We start from the raw sequence: 25,307 nt of genomic DNA, 5'->3' as shown, positions 1-25,307 counted from the left end.
AAATACTTGTAAATATTTACGGTTGTACTTTTGTTTGAATTATAGAATCCCTAAAGATGGACTGCTAAAGAAAAATGGTTGTGTGTGATTAGAACTCAAAGGTGTGAGAATGATTGGATACCAACTACATATTCTACCGTCTGTTCCGATCATTTCCTAGAGAGTGACATATACGTAACCAAAAATAATGTTAAAAATCACATAAATGTAAAGGTCACATAATCCTTCCTAATGTCAAATGTGGCGGCATTATCCGCACAAAACATCAGTTTTATAAAATACAAATACAAATAGCCTTTATTTCTGATAATAATATATATATACATTTCACAGTTCTTATTATAATTCTTTACATTTTTTTTTTTTTATTTTATTTACTAGTGATATATAATAGTAATTAAAATAAGTATTTATTTTCGACACCGGTAACATTATTATCAGCTTGCCCTTTGGCATAGGCCTCCCCTAGAGTTTTCCATAATTTTCTATTTGCTGCTTTTGGGTACCACATAGTGACATCTTTTGTCCATTTGTTCTTGCTGTTTCTTAACATATGACCTGCCCACTCCCATTTAAGTTTTTTCACTGTGTATGGGACATCTATAACTTTTGTTTTGTTTCTTATATTTATTAATTTGATTTTGTCTTTTAACTTTATATTTAGAATGCTTCTCTCCATTTTGTTTTGACAGACTCTTATGCTTCACTCTGTTTGTTAGTAAGGGCCCAGGTTTGTGATCCGTATGTTAAGTTTGGTAATATGCATGAATTAAATATTTTAGTCTTGTCTTTCAAGGGTATGTGTGTATTTTTCATTATTTCTTTGAGGGACCAGAACCTTTTCAAGCGTTACTAATTCTGATGTTTATTTCTTTTTGCATTTGATTTTTCGATGCATTTGATTTTCAGTTTTATAAACAAAACTTCAAATTAATACAATAAACTTAAAACTAATAAACTGCTAAAACTTAAATACTATTATCATTAACATAAAAATTGTAAAATAAAATTTCAATGTACAAATGGTACAACGTTCGGTATATATGTATAGCGATCAACTAACAATGCCCTACGTCACATAAACCGGTCGAAGCGGGGCGCGTACGCTCCGCCTGTCACATAGTCCCCGGCCGACAGCAGTCAGTCAGCCGACGCATGCGGCGCGGATCGCTTACGCTTGTTACGATACCGTTCATAGTATTTTGTTCGTTTTGTTTCGCTGTAGACTTTCTCTTTATTTTCTCTCCTTCTTTCTTGTAGTGCGTGTTTCTTCTACTCCTGTGTGAATTGTACTCTTACTCTGTGCAAATAAACTCTGTCTACGTGTGGACTTTATGTCTGTTACTTCTACCCGCTACACTCGAGTCTAACACCTACCTACATCAAAGATATTCAAATTATTAAAAATCGGATTTTAAAATCGTTTGTAAGTTGTAACGACGTATTTCAGTCTTTAAATGTTCATTCCTTAGAGCAACACCCGACGTTGAATCATAGATTTCACCTTATCCGCGCTGTTATAGATAAATTCATTAATGTTCGCTTACATTTCGCACATAAAACTAATATAGATTGTAAAACTGATTATAAAAGACAAAAAAGGAATAAATTAAGTTTGTTTGAAGTTATATAAAGTAAACACGCTGGCGCTAAATAACTAGAGTTTTATGATGGACACGATAATATATTATATCTTAAAAATTTTTGTATACCTAGTCTTACGTATATAGAGCATTTAAAGCAATGAATATATTTTTTTATATAGTTCACCTTACTGTCTAAAATAAATGTTTCTCTGCTCACACAATAAATTGTTTTATTAAAATGAAGTGTCCAATTTTCCCCAAATTTCTCTGATTGTAGGTCACACGCGCTTTGGCCAATGAGCGTGCGGCACTAACGTTGTTACGTAACTGTCGATTTATATATATCCTTTTCTAACGAATGTATGCTGAATCTTTTTATTCCTTCTTCGAACCAATTTGTAATTATATGTATAGGTACGTGACTATAGCACATAGTGCACCGTTTTTTTGTGCCATTTTGTTAGTGTATGCCTAACGTGACCAGACGTCCCGATTTGAACAGGACTGTCCGGTTTTCGGTAATCTGTCCCGGTGTCCCCAGAAAAACCGGGGACACGAAATTTTCCCGTTTTTCGAAATCGTGCGAAAATGTAAGAGTTAACCGGACTGCTACTTGGCTACAAGACCTACGAATGTTTTCTCTAATGAATAAAATGTGGACATCTGAAAAAATCTGTTACAGATTCTAGTTTTGAAAACGATGTTGATAACTAATGACAATATATAAAAAAACAGTTGTAATAAAACAATTTATTTCTTCAGACAAAGATAAATAAAACTGAATATTTGTACCTTAACACAATATTTTAAATTTATAATAATTTAATAATGAAATTGCCGTTTTTTTTTGGTCTCGTGGAGAAATTGCCTTATTACTACCGCCCAGCCGTCATGGGGGGCGACTGAGCGGTTATACTGGGACGACTGCGGGCTTCCTCTGACGTTGAAGTGTCTATCTATTTTTTTTATGCTTCACGTAAATAAACCGATGTCCCGTTTTGTGACGAAAAATAAATGGTCACGTTATGTATGCCGCGTCTATTTGTAAAACTTCATTGCTTTGCACATTTTTCTCGAACGAGACAAGTGTTTGGGATACTTCTGGTTAAGGATAATGATTTTATCGGCGCTGTATGTAAGAGATATTCCAATTTACAAAAAACATATAAACGTAATATTTACTTCAGCAATTAAGTAGGTATAGAAGGTAGATATGTAACGAAATTTCAAAATAAAACATTGCGCGTCGATACTCGACAATCGTTGTATTGTTATTTTTCTGAGATTGGTCGATAATTGATATAGGTAATTTAACTTCTTTTAGAGGTCATGACGGGCCAAATTTTTTTAACACTAGTTTTATTTGAAACACAGACGATTTTTTTTTGTACTGCTTTGGCTTGTCCATACCCGACATGGTAGGCTCGCCACTGCTCAACAATACCCTTTTCCTCATGAACGCGTAGAAGTATTAAATTGCACACCCGCCCAAAATGTTAACCCTACTTAATTCATTCTACGAGACAGGCAGTGCCTAGTGTTGAATGTTTTGCTAAATCTGAGTGTGTAATTCTTTTGTTTTGGAAATATATTATTATTTTTTTTGTATCATGACTGAATCTCGGCTTATAGACCGGGTATTATTATTACTAGCTTTTGCCCGCGGCTCACCCCGCGTTATACAGTTTTCAGGCTAAAGTTTTCCGTTATAAAAGTCACGCTATAAATTTTCCCGGGAGCCTATGTTCTTCCCAGGGTCTCAAACTGTCTCCATACCAAATTTCATCTTAATACGTTGGGTAGTTTTTGAGTTTAACACGTTTAGGCAGACAGATGTAGCGGAGGACTTTGTTTTATAATATATTTTTAGAACTTTTAAGACTAACAATCCCGTCATCCATCATTGTTGCATAACTTTAACCGTTTACGCAGCGCACGCAACGGAAGCTCTCAAAACTAATAATTTTCCCTGTTTTTGCAACATGTTTCATTACTGCTCCGCTCCTATTGGTCATAGCGTGATGATATATAACTTTGAGCACTCCACAATTAAAGGACTATTCAACACAAAAAGAATTTTTCAGTTCGAATCGGTAGTTCCTGAGATTAGCCATTACTGCTCCGCTCCTATTAGGTATAGCGTGATGATATATAGCCTATAGCACTCCACGAACAAAGGGCTATCCAACGCAAAAGTATTTTTCAGTTTGGACCGGTAGTTCCTGAGATTAGCCATTACTGCTCCGCTCCTATTGGGTTTAGCGTGATGATATATAGCCTATAGCACTCCACAAACAAAGGGCTATCCAACGCAAAAATAATTTTTCAGTTTGGACCGGTAGTTCCTGAGATTAGCCATTACTGCTCCGCTCCTATTGGGTATAGCGTGATAATATATAGCCTATAGCACTCCACGAACAAAAGGCTATCCAACGCAAAAAGAATTTTTCAGTTTGGACCGGTAGTTCCTGAGATTAGCGCGTTCAAACAAACAAGCAAACAAACAAACTCTTCAGCTTTATATAATAGTATAGATTAAATTCATATCAAATACTCAGGACTATAATGCCATTAAGCTGTAATAAAATCAAACTTCTATGTCAACGCAATTAAAAGATACAGCAATTTAAGCCACATATTTTCTAACTCGCAACTACTCGCAAGGGAATCAAATCCTAAAGGGTACTTCCAGTCGACCTAGAATCTTGAAATTTGGCATGAAGCTGTATTTTATAGCACATATTATAAAGGAAAAATTCCGAAAACCTCATTTTACTAGCCCTTTGTCTTTAAATTATGCTCTTCCAGCTTTCCAAAAGGTTACACAGAGTGGTAACGACATAGCTTTTGGAACACAAAGTTGCCTCTGATGTCCGGTCTATAACTATCCTAAATCCCGATCCTAATTTCTTTGGTACCCTTACTCCTTTTCATTAAGTATAGGAAACCGCAGAGTTAGTAGTACCATAAGGGTTTTTTTATTCCAGTTATGTAAATATATCTGAGTTAATTGTCAACATCAAAGCCCAATCTACGCCCATCACTATTATTACCAAGTAGTTTTCGATGACAAATGTGATCGTGAGGTGCGGTTTATAACTAACTATACTTACTGTTGTTTTTGGCGGTCAAGATTTTTGTTTACGATGGATTTTATTTTACCATTTCCGTTGAAATGTTTCGTAGACACTTCGTTATACGGCGGATAATAAATAAAAAAAAAAACAACCTAGATGTAAAAATACTTAATTTAATCTTTAATTATCTTGTCATAATAAATGATAATAGTATTTAAATACTCCACGTCAACAGTCTAGACGCACGCACATAATATGAAGTGCGGTCGGACACATAAAAATTGTTTTGTATTTTATCTTTTTTGAGTCGGTTTAATTCTTGACTCGAAAACAAAATAAAAAAAAGAACAGAAAAAATCAACAATTTTTTTTCAAAATTTTTGCTCTGCTTTTGTTGATAGTAATTTCATGGTTTTGTCACGATCCTCTTGTTCTACTTCTTATGTGTGGCGGCGCGGCCAAGTTCATGTTGGTTGACGTCAAGATTCTCTAAGGGACCCAGACCGAGCAGGTCGTTAAATAAACTTAGTCCCATAACGTTTTGTTTGGCTGAGGATTTAGATCCAACTAGTTCACAACTCACAGCCCCTAAAATACAAATATGTCCAAGTTTAGTTCTAGGAGGCGATCACATTAAATCGGCTACTTGACTCATAACTTTAACGTTGTAAAAATATGTATTTCAGCTACTACATGACTTACGAAATTACAACATAATAATTTCAATTAATAAAAGTGCAGGATGGCTGCATAATTCCATCGGAAGAAAAGAAAATGATTATAATATTTTATTTATTGGAACGCTAAGAACGCTATCGATCATGATGTGACGTCATATAATTTGTGAACTAACTTCGTAATAGGTATTATGTCACTCATAGATTATTGACGTTTTTACCTCAGATAAATTGTTAAATATAGATACCAAACTCAAATAAAAGTTACGAAACATCAATTTTATTCATCTCGGTTAATACCGCTTCTATACATTGGTTTTAATTATATATCTAAATTAATTAAAAAACAACACTATGCTATCTTAATGACATTTTTCGAAATGTGACATCACGCAAGTTTTGTTGGATCGCTAATGTAACGTTTATTACTTATTTTCATGATAATATATTAACTAAAATATTTCTAATTTATGTGTCACCTCTGTCTCGGAAGTTGTGACATAAAATACTTATATTTCAGGGTGACCAGCGTAGTTGAGTGCCTTATTTAATTAAAGATTCAGTAGTGTTGCTGATGTTTAAGGCCAGTTGTATCGCTTAACATTAAGCATACTCGAGCTCGCATTCAGTTGCGATAAATAAAAATAACTTAGTGGTAATATATAAAACGTAATTTTTCTTTTTAATTGGAGATCATCGTACATATATAATATATATGTATACTTATATGCCTTTTTCTTCTACTACATAAAAAAATATGCCTACAATCCATCACCTGAACATTTTTAAAACAGTATTATAAAATTTTACAAGCGCTAAAAAAGGTTGCTTTTACTCACAATTCCACTTTCATAAGAGGCCATAATATTTCCTACCCTAGCTTTACTTTACTTACATTACAATGATAAATGTTCATTAACGGCAGAGCTTGTTTATAAGTTGTATGACGCTACAGCGCACCTGATTATAAATATTTATAAACTAATATAGCTTACAGCGTTTTCGCTTGTTTATGATACGTAAACTTTAAAATAAAGTTTTGTGGTTTTGTAGGTCCCAAAAATATAGTCATAATTTTTTGTTTTAATCAAATAATTATAATTCATAATTTAAGACTTACTTTAAACAAAAAGACTTATTAACTAGCCTATTCAGGGGCGGATCTAGAATTTGTGGGGCCCTGGGCTGAAACTACTTAGGGGCCTATCTAAGTACTCAACTAATAGCCATGTCAAAAATCTGTTTCTAGAATAATATATTATTATTATATATTCTTTATTGCACAAAAACATAAATATTACTTAAATCTACGCAAGTATTAGTTGTACAAAAGGCGACCTTATTGCTGTGGTAGCAATCTCTTCCAGGCAACCTTTGGGTGAGAGAGAAACCGAAATAGTGATATATATGTATATAAGAACTTCTTATATATATATATATATATATATATATATATATATATATATATCACTATTTCGGTTCATATAATGAACCTCAATCATAAGCGATATTTTTATTTTAACTACTTTTTTTATAGTAAACAATATATGAAAAAATGGTAAAAAAACGTGACTTATTTTAATAGTCCTCTGAAAAATGCAAATTTTTATTTTTTTTTTTTTCTTAATTGAGGTTTATATAGAAGACACACATATAAAAGAAAGTAATTTTTCTGTGCCATTGATTTCGGATAAAAATTGTGGCTTCCATCGTGTACACCAAGTGCTAAGTCGGATGACAACCTACGATGTGTACCAGCTGATATCTCCGCTACTTTCTAAGTTATATTTTTGTAAAATATGAAAAAAACTCATGAATATATGTATAAAATAACCTAATAGTTTCAATAAATAAAATTCATTTTTTATACCTTAAAAAATTAATGAAAATCAGCATGAAAACATCCTTTTAAACGTATTTACCCCCTTAACTCAATTCATAGAAGTATACAATTTTTCATCAATGTTTTTTTATGACATTATTACGTACAGATATCGTCCGTAAACCGACTTTACAGACAACCATTTTTTAAATTCAAATTAACGCCTATTGTTTTACCGGGGTCTGGGGCCCCTTGTAACCTCGGGGCCCTGGGCTGCAGCCCAAGCAGCCCTTAGGTAGATCCGGACCTGAGCCTATTGTATAATATGAATATTACCTTTGTGGATAAAACTCGCTACTTTAAATAACGTACTACATCGAGTGTTTCTGTTTTTTAGTTCAATATTAAAATTATACGGAACACGCGTCAGTCGCTAATCGTACCTGAACGCTTACCTATTACAAATAATGATTACATATTTATTATTTGCATCTATTTGCATTATGTCGGCATTAATTTTAAATATAATTGCACCGCTAGGACTATACTAACGTTAATTGAATATGTTGAGGATAACGCCAATAATCTATATTATTATAACACCCTTGCGGTCTTAAAGACGACAAACGCATTATATTTAAAAAAATTGCACGAAAAGCACATCGATTGAATACCGTGACTAGATGTCGGCGAGGTGGATTTAATGTATTCTGAAAAATGATGATTATACCGAGTACTAATGGACACTTGGCAGTGGCATATACGGCACCTTTCACCGCGGATCACGCGTCACGCAAAAACAATTCAAGCAGAGCACGGAGTCACGTGCGGCAGTGGCTTGTCGAAGTCTTTTGAGTGAGACGCCGGCACGGGGGCCGGAGCGGGGACAGTCTCCCGGCTCGCCTGCGTGAGCGAGATGTCTGGGACAGGCGCGGTGGACGAGAGGGCCTTCTTTTGATGGCGTCCTCGCGGTAGTGGCAACGCTTGCTTCATCTTCTCCCAAAACCAGGGGTCACCCCACCGCACGTACACCTTGTGGCGCACGTAGGCGCTTAGCTCGGCGTCGGCCTCGAGCATCAGCCGGTCGGGGTCGTCCAGTAGCACAACGACGAGCCGCGGTGTGCCGTCCCGCAGCGAGGCCGCGGTCGCTTCCCGGAACTCAGCGCGCGCCCAGTCCGATTGCAGGTAGTGCGTCGACACGATCGCCACGGTCCGCCGCGACGCGCGCACCGACGCCGCTATCTGCGCCGGGATCCACTCGCCCGGCGCCCAGTCGCGGTAGTGCAGACACAGCCGGTATGGCTGCGGGCCGCTCTCGAGCCGCGCCGCTAGTTGCTCTACCACGAGCTCCTCGTCCTCGTGTGCAAATGACACGAATGCGTCGTACAGGCGGTCTTCATCCGCCGGCTCAAATCGTCGTGGCATCCAGCCGAGCCGCATAAGTAACAACTTGATCCATAAACGTGTTGCGGGTCGGGTGATGAAACCGTACGCAAGTATCACGATGGCCAGCAACACCACCAGCGGAAGTACCAGCGGGAGTACCAACTGGTGCACCGACATAGTTCCTTGCACCGGACACGGCGTCGGCGTCACTGCGGTCAATGTTTGGCCAGTGCCGTTGCATCTAACGTCTTTTTTGTCGACCAATGACTTGGCTTCGAGCAACGCCCTCAGCATCGTGTACGCCTCGCAGCCGCATTCGAGAGGGTTTCCGGCGAGCTGCAGCTGCAGGACGGACGTCAGATTCGTCGCTGTCGCGCCATCCACTCTCCTGATGAAATTGTTCCGTAGGTCGAGTTCCTGGAGTGAAATACAATATATGAAATGAGTTTGACGCACACAGATTACACAACGAAAACAGGAGAGAATAAAGCACTCACCACGATGTTCTCCAAGATGTCAGCCGCGTCGATGTGCGATATGTTGTTGTTGGCGAGGTGCAGACGCCACTTGTGAGTGGCGTCCGGCTGGCGCGGCAGGCGCGGGAACTCTGTGAGTCCGACGCACCGCACGATGACGACCGAGCCGTGCTCGATATCGTCGCGCTTGCGACACGTACAGTTGGCTGGCAGCGCGGCACACTCCTCGCTCGTGTCATCGCAAGTGAGCCTGTCGAGATCCACACTAGCGAGAGGTTTACCATCACATTGCGGTTCATAATTTGCATGCGAGGGATTCATGCTGAATGCCAGTGCTGCCCAGTATGTGTTGCAGTCGCATACCAACGAGCCGTCTAAAGTAATGGAAGTCTGAAATTAAAAGTAAAAATTCCGTAGGTTAAAGTAAAGGGATGTTGGACTTGTGTTTATAAATTTAATATTGTAGCATATTGTGGCGGTACAATCAGTACATACATCGCCATCTCGTCAACATCGCCGGAACTGAAAGACGATTGATGTATTGACACACCCGTAGTGATATCGCACAGCAATCACACTAGATGGCGATAGACGATACTGGACTGCGATAGCACAATTTGCGCGACACGCAGCATACATACCACCTCCGAATAGGAACTGTCGGAGGGGCCGCGGCCGGTCAGGCGCAACATGTGCCTGACTGGAAATCTTTCCTTTCGTAGAGGAACGTAACCATAAGTTTTCAGCTTACCGTGAAGAGTTGTTGGTGTCGGTTGCTGTTTTTCGGCGAAGTTTCTAATGCGGGCAATAAATTCGGACGTATCCGTGGTACCCGCCGAAGTATGGTCGAAAAATCGGCGCGGTAACCTTAATAGTTCGCCGTACACCAATCCGGCTGAGAAAGACTGGGGGTCCTGGTGTCGTGCGTAGTGCCCGCATTTGAAGCTTCGCCAAAAAACTGCAACCGACACAAAAAACTCATAAAAAAAAGATAATAGACATCGCGCTGTATGGGTACAGCGCCGTGAATTAGCCCAAAACGATACCGCCTTGAACAGGCGTATACGACCGTTGCCGAGTGCTCGCGCGCCGCCCAACGCTCTGCAGTCCGCCTCGCGCTATCTCGCGCGTTTATGTACCTATCCCGTTTTTTTGTACGATGTCGATAGTTAAATTTAGTTCTTTAGAAGGTCCCTTTTATTTTGACAAAACCCCTACAATATAATCTTTGTTATTATTAGAGTAATTACAAAATTATACTATTTTATTTTAAATTTTATTTAATTAAAATTAAACTATTTTTCGGATTTTATCACGGTTTTCATATTTTATTTTTTCTCCCGACGTTTCGATGACTGCAGCCTTCATCGTCCAGGGGGGGACTGAGGACTTCTGATGACTTTGAGGAAGACCAACAGGTCATACGCAAAGTCAAAGTTACAATATCTAGCTACATTTTACAATTATACAACTTTTTAAATTTTAGCTGTTGGTGGTCCGATCTACGCAGAATGAGCTCACAGTGTCTTGAAGTCTGGCAGCCGGTCTTTTGGGTTCCGATTTAATTAAATGTAGAACTGGATCCCAGGCTTGTGCAAGCTTCCAACCATCTTCCCTATTGAAATTAGGATGTTTTAATTTCAATAGCCTCGCGAATCATCCTGGGCAGGAATCGGTGTTCTTTGGCGAGGATTTGTGGCTTGTCTAGTCGCAGATAATGATTGGCGCCTCCTTCAGAGTGTTCAGCGACTGCAGACTTCGTCGAGCGTCGGTGTTTCACGTCAGCTATATGTTCTTTTACGCGGGTCCCTATATTTCTTTTTGTTTGCCCGATATAAGAGGCCACAGTTGCAATCTATTTTGTATACTCCCGGTTCTTGTGAGGGTATATGACACTTGACAGGTGGTAAAAATTGACTAATCTTCTTAGGCGGCTTAAAATAAGTTTTTATGGAAGCACGCTTCAGGATGTAACTATCTTGTCGGTGACTCCTCTTACATATGGTAATACAACCAGAACACGTTTAACTGTGGCTGGTTTCACTCGGTTTCTGTGACGGCGGCTGAATCTCAGCACCGTCCAAAACAGTTAGCCAGCCACAGTTGAACGTGTTCCGGTTGTATTACCATAATATGTAAGAGGGGTCACCGACAAGATTGGCTACTAAAAATCGTGAAGCGTGCTTCCATAAAAGCCGCCTAAGAAGCTTTACCACCTGTCAAGTGTCATATACCACAAGAACCGGGAGTACAAAATAGATTGCAACTGAGGCCTATATCGGGCAAACAAAAAGCCCGCCACGCTCGACGAAGTCTGCAGTCGCAACCTCTGCGACGGAAGCCAAAGCCACACCGATTCCTGCCCAGGATGATTCGCGAGGCTATTGAAATTAAAACATCCTAATTTCAATAGGGAAGATGGTTGGAAGCTTGCACAAGCCTGGGATCCAGTTCTACATTTAATTAAATCGGAACCCAAAAGACCGGCTGCCAGATTTCAAGACACTGTGAGCTCATTCTGCGTAGATCGGACCACCAACAGCTAAAATTTAAAAAGGTTGTATAATTGTAAAATGTAGGTAGATATTGTAACTTTGACTTTGCGGATGACCAACAGGTCATCCGCAAAGTTATCAGAAGTCCTCAGTCCCCCCCGTGACCACGAAGGCTGCAAAGTATTCGAAACGTCGGGAGAAAAAGTAAAATATTAAAACCGCGATAAAATCGGAAAAATAGTTTAATTCAATGTCTAATATTCGCGTAAACATAAGAAAATCATTACTATTTAATTATTACTATTTTACGGCAGATAAAGTTACCGACGCACGAGCTCAATTTTATTGTATTCCCAAATCGCTCTAAATTTATACTATTATATATAGCTAAAGATTTTGTTTGTTTATTTGAACGTGCTAATGCCAGAAATTATAAGTTCAAATTGAAAAATTGTTTTAGTGTTAGAAAGCTCATGTATCGGGGAAGTCTAAAGGGTGTATAACATCACGATATAACTAATAGGAGCGGAGCATCAATAAAAAATGTTGCAAAAACGGGGAAAATTTATTGCTCTCGAGAGCTTCCGTTGCGCGCGTTGAGTAAACGGTTTAAGTTACGAAAGAAATATGTATGACAGAATTGTTCCTCTTAAAACGTTCTAAAAATATAAATATATATATGTCGACCATCGAGTTGATTTTAAGCAGAGTGCCAACTATCGGCTTTTAACAGAATCATCGAATTGATTTGTAAAACGGAATGCAACGCCACCTGTCGGCGTTTGACAGAATCTACACAACACAGTGAAGTGGGGATGTCAGCCGACATAATATAAGCGGTGGCGCGCTAGCAGTTCAGTTGTGTGTAATTGGCTGTAGTTGACTAGCTGGCCGCAGTTGGCTGTGATCAAGTGTGCGGAGAATATCATCTGAGAATAGTGCTGTGGGTGTGTGGGGACTGTCTCGTGTTCCGTTGTAAGTTTGCGGGATAGAATGACGAATTATAATTTTTCTGGTTATAAAACTGTAACCACAAAATCTTGACTTTGTTGTTATTTTGATCCGACATATCCCCGTATACGCCCACGATTCTTAGCTGTAACTAGCTGAGGAGGATCATGACGAAAATACACCGTGTAAGCCGACATATATGTATTATAAAACAAAGTCTCCCGCTGTGTCAGTCCGCCTGTCTGACGCATTAAACTCAAAAACTGCCCAATGGATTTAGATGAAATTCGATATGAAAATAGTTTAAGACCCTGGGTAGAACACTGACAACTTTCTATCCCGGGAAAATATATAGTGTGACGTTTATAACAAAAAGCTTTTGCCCGGAAAAACTTTGTCACACGGGCGGAGTCGCGGGCAAAAGCTAGTATATTATGATCTTAGAACTTTTTGTTTTGCGTAGTTTTTTTTTATGCCAAAGATCTTACGAGTATTACGTATCATTAAATATTAAATTACATTTGCACGGTCAAAAAAAAACATAATGTTAAGTTATATAATACATAGCGACTATCTCAAGTTCAACGGTGAACATTTTACTATCACGTATTATATTTGCTAATGCAGTAGTGTCACAGCGGCCACTCCACTCACCTTAGTGGCGCTCTTTGCATTTACTTTTCGAAGGTCCTCGCGCTGATACCGCAACTCGTACGCGCCACCGCCGCCTAGCCTCACCTTGGCGCCGTCCACCACACGCTGGAACTTCATATCATCGTACTGTGGACAATGGCTGACATTAGGCATTTATTACCAGTATAACAGACAGTAGGCAATATGTAGAATGATTATACGCACAGTGAGGATGGTGATCGCGGTATCTTTCAAGTCTAGCCACATGAGGTTCTGTAGCTTCTCGCGCCAGTCGGAGCACACATGCGACACGTTCGTGTGGCTCAAATATAGATCGCGCAGCGCCGTCAATGTACTCAGTGCCGAGGTACCTGCTGTAAGTATAATGACGTCGAGACTTTAAAAAATCGATGTTATATAAAATATACTTATATGTTTTAAAGTCTGTCGTTACGATGTGAGGTCTTTAAAATCAGGTCCTCGATGGGTGATGTACCTGACACCGTGATGAAGTCCCTGCCGCCACTGCAAAGGTCGCCGATTCCAGGGTTGTTATTGAGGCGCAGAGTCTGCAGCGAGTAGACGGCAGACAGCGACCCCGCCACCTCCTGCGTTAGCAGGTTGTGCGACAGGTTCAGTGAGATCAGCGACTTGACATGCAGAAACAGTCCGCTATACAAATGGGCATACGGTTGCTTTATTAGATGTTACAGTTCCTTTCAGTGAAAATCATGATGTGCCAGGCTATCACATTTACAATTAATGTTAACAATTTTTATTTATTCTTATATGTCGCAAGGCTGTATTATGAACATCGTGCGGAACAGGACATGCAATCCGATAATCGATAATCGATAATTTATCGGTTATCGGGCCATTTAAGAGGAACGATAAATATCGATTTTCAAAAAAATTCCTCTGATGCCTTTTTTACACCAATTGCAAACAAATTCGCCGAATAACATGGCTTATAAAAGTAACTTTTAATTATGAGTAACGAATACACTCGAATATGCCGTTTTTACATATTTGTATTCAGGACTCATACTTGTCAATTTTTTACTTTGATGTAAATCGTTAATAGTACTGTAGAATTACTTTACAGAGTCAATATAGTCAATAGTCAAGATGATTTTAAAAAGTTCTATATTTTTTTCAGTATGTTATATATACTGCTCAAAACAATTAGGGGAAGAAGATTTTCTTTTTGATGGGCACGCTTCGAAGCTCATGACGGTAAATGCCCAAGTTCCACAGGGTTTCGTTGTTGTCGCCTACCTTATTTATTCTGAAATAATGATATGTTATCGCTTGGCAACATTAATTGTTATGCAGAAGACAGCACGGTTCATGGGCGATACTGTTATGAGTCCCCTGGTTCCTTGTGAGAAGGCGCGAGAATTGTCATTGGGGTCAACTGGACTTTGGCCTCACTTCTATATGGGATTCCAAGAACCTAGTTGTGTTCAAAGACAAGAAAATGCAGGTGTGTGCGATCACGTGGAAAACCTTTCCGTTTTCTTTTCTTACCAATCTTCAGGGTATTTCACTCTTATTGCACACTCACCTGCGTATCCGCTGTGTATATTCGCTGTGATCAGAATCCAAGTAATCACATCGAAGGCCTAATATATGCCACGTCACTTAATGTTGGAATCCTGAACAGGCATGCTTCGGTCTCTCACACTCAGCCCATTGACTCGCTCGAGAATTCGCGGTTATCGAATACTGCTCGCCCCTCAGGGACAGTTACGTCCAATACTCGGTCGATGCCTAGGATAGATTGCAGCAGCAGACCATCCGCAAGATGATACAGACATGACGAGAAACTTTAAACTCGCTGCAGTTGTGGTGAGATGTCGCTTTTCTAAGCGTGTTCTACCAAGTGTATCTTTGTATCTTTAGTACTTCCCCAGCAGAACCACGCGCGCTGGCATGTGAAACCACAGCTTGATAGTTAAAATCATCACGCTCCGAACGCATAGGTACGCCAATTCTTTTCTTTGCCGCACCATCAGACTTTGGAATAGTTTGGGTGGGCGCGGGTTCCCTTCTTCGTATAATCCTGAGTCTTTCCGCCGTAGCGTTCTCTTGCCATCACGCTTACCATCACCTGCAGTGCAGGCATTTTGCCGTGCCAGAATAAAAAATAAAAAGGTGTTTATCTTCCTTTGGTTTTTAACTTTATAAAAATCTACATTATTTAGTGGCCAGCTATAATTAAAACCTTAAGCAGAAAGTTTGATTCTACTTTAAATATTGTTCGGCCGATTGCTTTCAGCAGTATATAATAAGAATTACACGTTTGCCCATAGTAAAATGAAAAAAAAAACAAGATTTTTATTTTATATTAAAAAACCGATATTTATCGGTTTTTATCGGAAAATAAAATCAATATTTTTTTTTATCGATTATCGGAATATTCCGATAATTGCATGCCCTAGTGCGGAAGTATTTCACCCTGCATTGCTTTGCGGACCATCAGGGTATACAACGTGCCCTGCTATTCACTATTTTCGTGGACATCACTGCACTGAACACCATCAGTAGTGAAGTCCCTTTGCCTGCACGGCATAATAAAAAACGAAAAACATAATTATGTATACACTGATTTTTATTTCGTCGATAAACTTTTTATTTTTCGTTAAGTTCTTATTCCGTGTAACTACGATATTTGTGTAGTAATTAGCTTTTCTTCAGTTTTTGTGTTAGAGTAAAGTGCATTTACATTGAAAATTGTCTGTGTTGTAAAAAAAAATATTTGTAGCGGATAATAGATTTTATTTTATAAAAATATATTTCTGAAGTCGTAAATGTCCTAAATATATTTCCTAGAGTAATATATATTGCAAATTTTCACCTGGGCAACGATGCGATGTTGTTATAGGACAGGTCGAGCGTGACAAGGTTCGGCGTGTCGTCGAACAGTGTCTGCGGCAGCGCGGTCACGCCGCAGTGATGCATTGAAATATTCCGCAGCGCAGTCGCATTCGCCAGCAGCCGCGCCGGCAGCACGTCGCGAATCGGCACATGATTCACGTACAGCTCCCTCAGCCTGATGCAGCTGGACAACCACTCGTCCGGCAGAGACACCGGATATCTTTCATTGTCGGTGCCGGTCAGCATCAGGACCTCGAGTTGCGCACAACGCGTCTTCGGCTTCGGCTTCGTGTCATTCCAATTGAGCAGTATGAGTTTAGTAAGTGTCGGCGGTAGTGCGTTTTCAGAAATCACAGTATCCGGTGCTATCACAGATAACGTTTTTAGCGCGGTGTTGTTGCTCACGTCCAGGGCGATCGGATACTTTTCGCTTACATCCAACGAGGTCAGATTTGGTAACCATTGAAAATACCCACTGACAGCGTCCACATCCCACAGTAAGAGCTTTTGTAATGACTGCGGCAGACGTAGCAGGTCGGCGGCAGGTGTGTGCACCGAGTTCAGGTGCAGGGTGTGAAGCGCGGGCGCTACGGAGAGTGCGGCCAGGGCGCCCGGGGCGAGGCTCGCATTGTTCTTGCCTAATATTACGAGTTTCGTCAGTCGTTGCAAGCCGGCAAGGTGCTCGTGCGTTATTACCGCATTTGTCGGCAATGTATCGATTGTGAGCCGCGAAAAATCCGTCACGTTGAGAGCTGCAGCTGCGGCAGCGAAGGAGCCGCTGTTTGGTGGAATACATTTCGAGAAAGTCACGCTATCCACTCGCACAACTATCGGGAACCGTGGCAGCTGCAGGTAATCCATCTTCGTGAACTTGCATGCTAATTGAAAGTGTGCTCCATCGCGGAAGTTAATGATCACCGGATCACCTGTAAATTGAGACGATGGCGTGTTAGTCACGGATTCGTGGTGAGAACAAAAAAAAATTGAGGCATATCCTGCGTTACGATAGACAGGGAAACAAAACACGTGGCGCCAAACGTATATAAGCTGATAAGACATTTTAGGAAAGGTGTTTAGGTTCAAATTTCAAAATGCCTCAAGAAAACTTTATTAAAATAAAAGTGTTTTTGTTTTTAAATTCCTACCACCAGGTGTGCATTATAGTATTCAGGTTTTACATTCTTCAAACAACTTCCCTAATATGTTGTATGAGATTTCCATCTAGTATCACACATTGACTCGGCAGAAATTGTAGAGTTCTTAACTGTTTTATATTAATTTTATTACCTTAGTTATAATATGGGTACTGAGACCTTGGTATCACGAAGTGCGATATTACCCAAGGTAGGTCCCTCTCTGTGTCTCTCTCTCTCTCTCTCTCTCGTGTGTGTGTGTGTGTGTGTGTGTGTGATATTTCTTACGGATGACTACTCTGCTTGTTATATTTTTTCTGCTTTATATGAATATTTTATTAAGTGAACATTAAATGGGATAAGTAATTAATATTCAAAGTTCTAAAATAAAATAAATAAAATGCTCTATTCATCACGTAGGCGAACATAATTGCACTTATGATAAGTTAAATATTTAATTATCTATACTTATAATAAATCTGTAGAGAGGTCAATTCTGTACATGAAATATATTTCCAAAATAACTATCAGGGGGTGATTAGGGATAGATACTGATGCCAAAAATGCAATTAGTAAAATGTTTGTCTGTCTGTATAACCGTTATAGAAACAAAAACTACTCGACGGATTTTAACGAAACTTGGTACAATTATTTTTCATACTCCTGAGCTGGTTATAGTATACGCATCACGCTACAATTAATAGGAGCAGAGCAGTGAAGGGAAATGTTGGGAAAACGGGAAAAGTTACTCCATTTTTTAAGCTTCCGACGCGTGTGCACCTTAAAGGTTAAAGCTACATAGAAATCATGTATGACGGAAATGTTCTCCTTAAAATTATATAAAAAATATCCCACGACAGCATATGTCTATCTTTTATGGTTGACTCACAATAACACGTGTAACTCCCGATAGCTTAGCAGTTCGAAGCTTTCTCATTATATTTGTCTACTCTTACGTTTATAACACTCTCAGTCATCCCTAATTAAAAAAAGTTAACATTATTAAATATTCCATAAAAAAGAATCATAGAAATCGGTATAGAAACACCAAAGTTATACATGAAATACGCTAATAATAAGCCATCACGCGTGAATACTGAATCATGCTATAAGCTTCCTTCGATTTCACCAGGATCCCATCATCAGACCCTGACCGGACAATCGGACCACCTGCATACCACCATACATTAAAAAAACATCCCGACAAATTGAGCACCTCCTCCATTTTTGAAGTCCGAAATCCACGCGGGCGAAGCTGCGGGCGGAAGCTAGTTACTTAAATAAAGTTGATTATAAAAAAGTGTAAGTTTCGAACAAAATAATTATCAATAAAAATTAATTTTAAATTACGCGCCCTAATGCCACTAATACTACTTTAAGAGAATTCGTCGCAGCGACATCACACGTTCAGTCATACAAAAATATACTTACTAAAACGCCATAATCGCACTAAACTAAAAATGATCAGAAATTCTGAAAATTAAAACCGGGATCTGTGGTAAAAACATCCGTTATTCATGGATGATTTTTGGCACAGTTTTAGTAAAGGCAAAGACGAGTACCTAAGTGGTTTCATTTAATAACGCAATGTCAAAATGTATAACTAAAGCCATTTTATTTTCGACATAAAATAAATGAACAACTATAAAGTTAACAAAGAAGCCAGTTCGCGCTAGCAGGAATGACGAATTAAAAAGAAGTTCTGATTCAAGCTCACCATTACTGTACATATTTGACTGCGATTTGAGATAATTCTACTCGTCAACGCGCTAATTTATTTGCTGTATGATATTGTTAATTTAAGGCAATTTTTTATTTTTATTTTATTTGAATACTGAGACGGGCACTCCGCTCACGACACGAGACGACAGTGCATCCACACTGCTGGCTGTCACTAGCAATAGGTATGGTGCTGGTATCCAGTGGAGTTTTTTTATAGAAGCCCAAACGCTTGGTTTGCCCTAAAATTATTTACCTAAATACACAAAAACGAATATGGATCAATAACCATAATTTCACAATACAATTTTCTTTAAAATATAAAGCATTCCGGCGTTATGTATCGCTGCACTGCACCGTTCGTCTCGAGAGCACCTACTAACACTCTACAGCACCTTAACAAACACAACCACACCCACACCGTATCAGTATACACGCATTTTGTTCATAATAGCAAACACGCAAACAAAATATATTCATCACTCTCACTCTCGTTGGTTTTTACGAGGCTTTATGCCTCAATATTTCCTTCTCTCTCACACTCATGGATAGAATATGGCTAAAATTCTACCACACGTGTATAGCTATAGTAGGTTTCTATAGCAATCAGTAATGAAACATAATTCAGGCTTTTGCTTCCATAGATATTGTATAAAATTCGAGGTTGCCAAGTTTTTAAACTTACTTCTATAATAGCAGCATTTGTTCTGCGTAATATTCCTTATTTAAATTATTAATCTTTTAAATAATAATGAATACCTGATGATTTTATATAACTTTAATTATAATTGCATTATTATTATAATGCTGTCAATATTACTTACCTTTTGATAATAAACGTTTATTATTATTATTATTATAACAACATTATTCTCCCATGCGAATGGGGTATTATTATTATTATTGTAATTTCCCACTTATTCATAGACGTCATTCATCTAAGGACGGTCACGGAGCATTGCTGTGATAACAAGTCTGTTTATTCAGCTTTTTTATCTGAAGGCCAACTAGATTCAAGATGTATCTCAATATTAGCCCATCACAACAGCCCTATGTCTACGCACTGCGAAGGCTGTTATGCTGTCGGCAATCGGCACTGAGAAACTGACTTGTTATCACAGCAAAGATGGAGCTTAGATAAATAGCGTCTATGAATAAGGGGGTATTATTTTACGTATCGAAAAGTTTTTGTCACATTTTCGGATTTTAGTTTCGGAACTGGCAAAATCAATTATTTGTTTTGATTGAGCTGATGATACATTTATAAATATTTGTCTTTATTTAGTTTTTAGTTATTTTAAACATTTAAATACAAAGTAAATGAGTGAAATGTTATTTGTGATGGTTTAAAGTGTGTGAAAAGTTTTTATCGGCAAGAATAGGTAAATTTGTGAGGTCATGGTGGATAATACCAACTTCATAGTAGCTGGCGAGTGGCGCGAAATGTACGCCTGACTTCAAGAAACTATTAGGTATTTACAACAGCATCCAAAACCAGTTGTCGTTTTAGGATGCTCCCTTACGAATAGTCATTAAGTTGTATTTGTTGTTGTTGCACATTTTTCTCTAAACAGGCTAGTGTTTGAAATAAGTATATCTGGGTGAAAATAATGATACTATTTAATCGGTGCTCTCAACAGAATATATTCTAAATCACATTCAGTTTTATTGTGAATGCATTTTATTTTATAATTTTGGTAAACAGTGAATTTTTACTACATTGTCTCGTCAATTGAGTAGGTACAGTATGTGACGAAATTTTTAAACAAATCGTGCGCATTGACAGTATGTAAGTAAGTAGTGTTTTTACTTTTATGAGATTCGTTGATAATTTATAAAGTTTGTTTGTTATTACACCACAAGACCTTTTTTTTTCTAAGGTCACGATGGGTCAAAATCGTCTTGAGATAAAAGTGCCTTATATGTAAGTTGTCTCTATGGCATAGTTATATTGCGTTCGCGGCACGACCACCTCTCTCCGAGACAGTCAAAGTAATATTCGATGCCTATATTATTTTCTAACACATATTCTATATGAATAAAAATAATACATTAACAGGAAATATGCTAATATTCGCATTAAAAACGTGCAAATCGCGATATAGACAAAATATGAAGTCCGCTCTATGTAAACTTAGAACTCTTTGTCTACATCATAAATCAACAAATTTCACAACACTAAATCGCTACTCAGAAATAGTAAATCTTATCGTCAACAGATGGCGCTTTTTACAAATTATAAACTGTTAGAGCACAAATTTCAGGTCTGGTCTATAACGAACTACCCTGTTGAATGTTTTTGCAGGAACATTATTTTATTTTAATGAAATCTCTTCTGTTCTTGACAATATATAATATAAAAATGTAAACAATATGCAAATAAAGTGTAAGATAATTATAAAACTATTTTATATAAATATTTGCTTAACCGTTAAATTACAGATTGTATGACACTGCTTATTGAATACTGAAACAAAATAAAATTTAATTTATAAATACTACGAACTGAGTAATCTTCTTTTGAAGTCGGTTGTAAATAATAAATACTCCTCACTTATCACTATGAAAAGTCGAACTCGACCGTTAATGTCGTGTTCTGTGAGTTGTGACGTCATTTTCGTCACAACCGACTTTCGATTGCGCTTGTGTGATTATTTTGTTTTGTTATTTGTTAGGAGAATGTATTAGATATTATCTTAATTGCCCGTGGTTTTATTTGGGATATTACAAATCAACGTCCGAAACGCACACTTTGCGCTTGCGCATCTCCTAACCGACGCGTGCACGATTAGAACTGTGTTATAAAATTATTTCACTGTTGTCAAGCCCAAGAGTGGCAGTGGACTATGTTCCTACATAGTTTTTTTGTGTCAAACGTAAAAGATAACTAGTCAACTAGGAATTGTACTTATTTAGTAAATTATAATTAGTAAGTCGTCTTGTCTTGTCATTTGGTGACTATTATGAAGAAACGCCGCCGTGCTAAATAGATATACTTAACATTCCAGTGGCGCCTTAAGTGTTTAAATCTTAGCATCAAAAAGTTAAATATTCAGTAGGAGTGGGCAGCGCTCTACAGTTCATAGTTCAAACAGAGCATTGCGCTCATCAACGAGTCGCCGACTCGAGTGCGGCGCATCAGCAGCGGGTCCTAACCTGACACCTTGTAGAAGAACTCGCCCAAGGCACCTTCGCCCTCGTAAGTGCAGTGTGCGGCGGGCGCGCACTCGGGCCGCAGCTTGCCTGCGTCGGTCCTTGCCAGCACAGGCACCAGCGCCAGGGCCAGAACCACGCACCACCAGCATCGGGCGTGCATCACGACGCCACACCACGTTCACAATATATTCGTAAGTCGGTGCTCTCCGACTCAAGATAAAACTTGTTATTAAATTGCGGGAGGAAACGCACCGCGCCACTGATCGCGTATGAGGAAAAGAACTGGGAAAAACACAAAACGCCACCACCCGGTAATTATTACCAAAGGCACATCACCGGAGAGTATCTTGTACACAATGGGTACATTATGTCTCACTGCGTTCCAAATATTATCACGATTGGTGTAGAAAGTAGTAATGTGAGTGTCGCGAGCGAGGTCCAGGCGGCGGGACAGACATAGCGGGGCACAGCGACCGGTCCGCGCTCGCTTGCGCTGGTTACTGAATACTGACTCATGACTATGTCTGCAGCGCTCGGCGCACACGTCATTACACAGATTATGGCTTGTCACTTGTGAATGTGTGTATTATTATTAAGTAAAGGTAACGCGCACGAACTATAGGTGGCACCACAAAACCGAAACAAGAGCCACGATGTGAATAAAAATATAAACTTTCCCCACGTATAATTTGTTTAAGTATAAGTATATTTTTATTATATAAATAATAAAATTATATGAAATATGGTTTCTGGACGATTATTACTGATGGGCGGCGTGGCCATAATAATGTTCTTTTTTATATAGGAGTCAGTTGTTTATTTTTATTAAAGCAAAATTGTGAGGTTAGATATAATGTTCACTTAAAAACGGGTTTGTTTGTATTGAATATTAACAACAAAACATATTTATATTTACAAATCACATAAAGAGTCATTTTTAAATACTTCTTAAACTTATATTTATATGTGTTTTTGTAGTTTTCCACTTAACCATGGTATGTAAGACGCATTGGGGTAAGATCGTAGGAGGTGTAACATCGTATAAATCAAATAACTCGTAATTTAATTATAATTTTTGTATTCGGACAACACTACCTGCGACTCCATCTTGTTCCCTACGTTCCACTAGTTCACATGAATGATTCCGTCAAGTAAATAATGTTTACGGTGCTAACAAACAGAATATCGGTATTTTGTCGTTCCCTGGCAGATCCGAATTAACCCCATGCAAGAATTTGCCTAATTTTAATTGAGTATTTACTGTTTTTAATTAATTTTGTAGCTATATAGTATCATAAAGCAAATAAATCTTGTGACTTGTTTATTCAAAGTTGTCGAAACACGTATATTCCCTGAGATCCGATCTTTACCCATACAATTATTTGTCATTAAAGAACGGATTAAAATCGTTCGATCTAGCACTTGTAAAATATTGCAAGTTTTTGTCAAAATTTATACACGAAGACGTCTGAATTCATTAATTATGTAATTTTTTTTACTTTAGGTGAAGGGTCGATTTTGTTTATTTGTTATTTATTTACACGTGTATGTACTATTTCTTCGAATATTTTTAAAAATATCTACAGTGTCACTCATGTGGGGTATGATCGTATGCCTAGAACTATTAAAAAAACAAAGTTCGCTTCTAAAAATATCTTACGAAATTTATAATTTTTTTTGAATGTTTATAAATGAATATCTAGATCAGAATATGCTCTTTTTATGGATTTTAGAATCCCTGTATCATAGACGATTTTAGATAGTAGTCCGAACTATACCTGTGAAGGTCCTATCTTTCTCACACATTTCTAAAAGTATAGTACTTTTTTAAAGCCCTATAAAACATTAACTGTTATATATAAGGGATTGAAAAAATATATACCATTTAGTATATTTAATAACAGATAGCTAAGTTAATGATTCATTATTATAGCTCCTATAGAATTATTGTAAAAAAATAATTCGAGAAGACTGTTTAACACGTCGAAATAGCGTCCGATTTAACCCCAACGCACCTTATTAATGTAATCAAAATATCAAATAATCGGATTACATGCTACAATCTTAATTACTAAACTTATTACAAATGTAACCACTTACGCCCTAAATTAGCTCCATCTAGACAAATACTTATAGGTATTATAATAATTATCATAGCTCAGACGCAAGCAGTGGCAGTTCTTTCATAGAAACCCAAAATCCTGACTTACCCTAAAATTATTTATTTACCAAAAAGGTAAGTAAGTACATAAAATCAAATTTGGAATAACCATTAATTTAGGGTCGAAAAGATACGATACAATTGTGTTTAAAATATGTATTTGAATTCCCGGGTACTTAATATGGCTCATCACCCGTTCGCCTCGAGCACACCTGCAGACACACCACCACACCCACACCGTATCACCATGCACGCACTTCTTTAATACAAAATACGAAAAAATATATTATACGTTCCTATGAATAGTACCTATTTAAGTATAAATTATCATTAATCGCAAATAGGTACATCATTACTTTTGTAAGCTAAATTTTTTTTTAATATGATATCAAAGTTTTCAAAATCAATAAAATACACCAATGCCATCATTAAGTAAGTCCTGTAGAACCCGGCTCTGGGGAACGGAGCCATTCAAAAAAATCCGCCATGATATCTCCTGCCTTCGTAACAGACGACTAAAACGGCACTACTGCTGTTGCAGCCGCAGAATGGAGAATGCGCGGCATCATAATACATGTGAGAAATGATGCGCTCCCTGAGATGCACATCCAGACGGAATCATCGCGCTGCCGTAGACTGAAAGAACGGAGGCCTCTGAGTCCGAGGGAGATATGCCACAAAGCAGTTCCATACGGGGACAGGGCCGGCAAATTCTATACATTTACGACCCCCCAAAACTGTCGCACGTGCACAGAAGCAAGCCACCACGGATAGGATATACGTGAGTATGCCAGTCAAAATAAATGGGTACAATTTATTGTTTTATTTCACCAAGTCAACTTACTTACAATATAATTAATTATTTATTATACTTTGTTGCACACCAGAGAATCATAAAAAATGAGTACAAAAAAACAATTAAATCCATGGGTAAAAAAACTAACCAAGTGCGGGTCGGACTCGCGCACCGAGGGTTCGCGGTTATAAGTTCACCCATCACGACAATCGAGTTATAGTTATGGTATTTTTACTACAAAATGAAATTCATAACATTACGATATGGAAAGCTTGAGGAGCATAAATTAAAGACAAATATCTAAAAAAATGAGGTTTTTGGAATATTTCCTTTATATGTGCTATACAACAATGCTTCAT

The 25,307-nt window shown here is 38.2% G+C and overlaps 1 protein-coding gene across 2 annotated transcripts; it reads right to left on the bottom strand.

Annotated features, from left to right (window-relative positions):
• Positions 1 to 4,816: 4,816 nt before the first annotated feature.
• On the bottom strand, positions 4,817 to 23,105 carry LOC115451915 (protein toll). 2 transcript variants are annotated; one of them, XM_037441095.1, is made up of 8 exons: positions 21,992 to 23,105; positions 15,964 to 16,909; positions 13,600 to 13,775; positions 13,329 to 13,477; positions 13,125 to 13,250; positions 9,046 to 9,414; positions 7,932 to 8,965; positions 4,817 to 5,251 (listed from the first exon to the last, which is right to left on the bottom strand). In XM_037441095.1, exons 1-7 carry the CDS (start codon positions 22,149 to 22,151, stop codon positions 7,967 to 7,969), a joined length of 2,925 nt encoding a protein of 974 aa, XP_037296992.1. In that variant the 5' UTR covers positions 22,152 to 23,105; the 3' UTR covers positions 4,817 to 5,251; positions 7,932 to 7,966. The 2 variants fall into 2 exon arrangements, with proteins under 2 accessions (XP_037296992.1, XP_037296991.1); XM_037441094.1 differs by lacking the exon at positions 4,817 to 5,251 and having other exon boundaries at positions 7,400 to 8,965.
• Between the last annotated feature and the right edge of the window lie 2,202 nt (positions 23,106 to 25,307).

Source organism: Manduca sexta, chromosome 21, assembly GCF_014839805.1.
Source record: "Manduca sexta isolate Smith_Timp_Sample1 chromosome 21, JHU_Msex_v1.0, whole genome shotgun sequence".
In the NCBI taxonomy this organism is placed as follows: domain Eukaryota; kingdom Metazoa; phylum Arthropoda; class Insecta; order Lepidoptera; family Sphingidae; genus Manduca; species Manduca sexta.
The sequence above is the reverse complement of the archived record's forward strand: the minus strand, read 5'-3'. Positions and strand labels throughout refer to the sequence as shown.